At 41.2% G+C, this 2,833-nt stretch overlaps 1 protein-coding gene across 1 annotated transcript in view; it reads right to left on the bottom strand.

The window, feature by feature from the left end:
* LOC103600955 (integrin alpha-6) overlaps positions 1-2,833 on the bottom strand; it is a 28,616-nt gene that overhangs the window by 8,157 nt on the left and 17,626 nt on the right. The window contains exons 9-10 of the mRNA XM_008585322.1: positions 1,945-2,043; positions 1,637-1,698 (exon numbers count right to left, since the gene is read on the bottom strand). Of these exons, the coding sequence (XP_008583544.1) occupies positions 1,637-1,698; positions 1,945-2,043 (161 nt within the window). The remainder of the gene's footprint in view (positions 1-1,636; positions 1,699-1,944; positions 2,044-2,833) is intronic.

Raw genomic sequence — 2,833 nt, 5'->3', positions numbered from 1 at the left:
TCTGTACTCAACAAAATGCTGGCTGCAAAAAGTCTTACTACATCCACACCAAGAAAGCTTCGTGCAAGGTCTGCAGGTCCCACTGGAGAGACCATTTGGCAGGAGACAGCCCAACATAAGAGGAGATGAGGAAACCACTTGAGGACAGCTTAAAATCTGGAAAGATGACAGCTAATCGCTCAGTGAGGAACAGCTGAAGGCAAACTTTGTTTGATATGTCTGAAAAAACACAGTATGTTTATTTAAACTGTTACTTTCATAATCCATTGAATCTTATCACGGGTCACTATCTTCACTCCCTTACCTTATTGGGTACATTCATTAGTGTTACAAAAAATTTTCATAAAAAACTAAGAATTAAAAGTACAGCTAAGAACAGTCATGATCTGTGTGAAGAGTCACCATTGTACTTCCTCGACCCTAATGTGGTTATTTTTTTGTTTCAAATAAGAACATTAGGTTATCTGAGTTAGGTTAAATTATGGAATATTAAAAGGAACATCTTTTTTGATAAAGAGAACAGAGTCATACTTTAGATTATAAGGAGAAAACTTATGAGAACTCATGACATCAAGGCATAGCAAAGACGGACAAACACAAAAGGACAGGATGACCCCGTCCCAGAGCGTCCCATGATAGTGCACACACCATCCCAGCATATGAGCTGCTGAGCCCATGGCCTGACCAGGATGCAAATTCCCTCATTCTTTCCACTTTCTCTTTGGAGAAAAGATTTTCTTTAAATTCCCACACCCCTAGCCTTGACTCTGGAGCCAGGTCAGGAGGCTCACACCTGAAGAGGTGTGGCTGCTACTGAAACACACCAGGGAAGACTTTAGCTATGGTCACTACTGTTACAGTGTCATAGCTATGTCAAAATGTGTGGCAAAGATCCTGTTTTGGTTTACAAAGAAAGGAAGCAAAATAATATCTTATATATGACAAACTGCTTTTCACCACATTTTCTCATTTAATCTCCACCACAATCCCATGCAGTAATTACTGTTAGAGGCTTTTTTTTTTTTTTTAAACTGATGGGACAATAAAAACTCCAACATAAAGGGATTTGCTCTGTGCTGTAGGTTCGGTCAGCAGCAAAGCTGAAAGAAACCAGGAGCAGAGCCCATGTCTCTGGCCTCCCATGGGCAGCCCACACAGCCCCCGGGGCCTGCACTTGGGAACATGGCTTGGGTGTTCCAGCCTTAAAGGACTCTTTGGGAGGGGCCCGGAAGTGAGGAGAGGACAACGGGGCACTGATGCGGTGCAACACTTGGCTCCTGCAGTCGCCCTTCCTCGACCACCACCCACCGCCTCCCAACCACAGAACCAATTTTCCACACTGCTTTTCAAAGACAGAAATGGAGGAAACGGTTGTGGTAACAAATAAGTACTTTTCCAAGACATTCTGTCCTAAACCATCTGCTCTGGAAAATTCAAACGGGGACCAAAATGAGAGTTTTTCCTCCTCACGGTGCCTTCTTGATTAAAGGGGAGACCACAGATACACTTAATTCTTTAAACAAGAATGTATGGACCCATTTTGGCCATTGCAATTTTATTTTTCTGTAATTTATGCAGAACTTTCAACATAGTAGAAAGAAAAAAAATTTTTTTTTTACATGTGCTAGGTACTTACATACTGAAGGATTATAAACAGCGGGTTTGGCAGTATATTCAAAACAGGCTTTAACCTTGAGGCTGTATAAAATCAAACACATATTTCTTAAAAGATGTATTACTGCAGTGGAAAAAAACATGTTCCCCAGCTCTCCAATCCCCCCACTGCCCACTGATGAGTAAATGTCATGTATTCACTTGACAGATTCCTCTTCACTTTGCCTAGCACCCCCCTTAATCCTGCCTGGGGCTCTGCAGGGCAACAGGGGCCTCATAAAGCAGAGGTGGGAAACTGAGGAGGATTCCATGAACTCAGAGAACTCTCACCATATCCCACTAGGTGCCCCACACGATGTCTTCTGGCGGAGGTCAATTCTGTTAGGAGTTACTGTGATGGTTTTCTGAATATTAATGACAGGCCGGGATCTGAATACAAAAGAGTTAAAAACAAGCTAAGCCTTTTGTTACCTTGAACGTAGGATTAGTTGACATCCTAGATGGCATCCTTCGATGCCTAGCACATCACAAAAACCATAGGAAACGAAGTTTGCACATGTGATTTTTCCCCACTGCTGAAGAAAATAACCTGATATAAACTTATGTAACTTAAAAGCCTGATTATACAATATGAGGGGTCTTCAAACAGTTCATGGATTCATATTATCTATTAATTCCATTTTTCCACTAACTTCATGAAGTAACCTACTTGTTTAAAAACTTGCAAACATATGAGTATATATGCGACATGTAAAAATTTCAGACGTTGGGGCCAAGCCCTTGGCGCACTCGGGAGAGTGCGGTGCTGGGAGCGCGGCAGTGCTCCCGCCGCGGTTTCGGATCCTATATAGGGATGACCGGTGCGCTCACAGCGCTCACTGGCTGAGCTCGGTGCGGCCGGTCTCAAAAAGGACAAAAAAAAAAAAAAAAAAAAGTTTCAGACTTTGAAAGCAAAAATTTTGTCTTCATTGCCACCCAAACACCCTAGTAGCCTTGGTATGTTCTTCCAGACACATTAGTCTATGTGTTTTTGTTCAAAATATTATCTAAAATTAAATATTAAAAAAATGTATAATTTAACTAATTGGGAGCTTTTTATGCTTATTGTTTTGTATGTTGCTTTTTCTCATTCACTAGCATTTCACAGGTCTTCTCATATTTATAACACATATGAAGGTACCTCCAAAAAAGTCACAGAAAGATTCGTATTACCTTTTAA

Source organism: Galeopterus variegatus, unplaced genomic scaffold, assembly GCF_000696425.1.
Source record: "Galeopterus variegatus unplaced genomic scaffold, G_variegatus-3.0.2 Scaffold3516, whole genome shotgun sequence".
Lineage (NCBI taxonomy): Eukaryota > Metazoa > Chordata > Mammalia > Dermoptera > Cynocephalidae > Galeopterus > Galeopterus variegatus.
The sequence above is the reverse complement of the archived record's forward strand: the minus strand, read 5'-3'. Positions and strand labels throughout refer to the sequence as shown.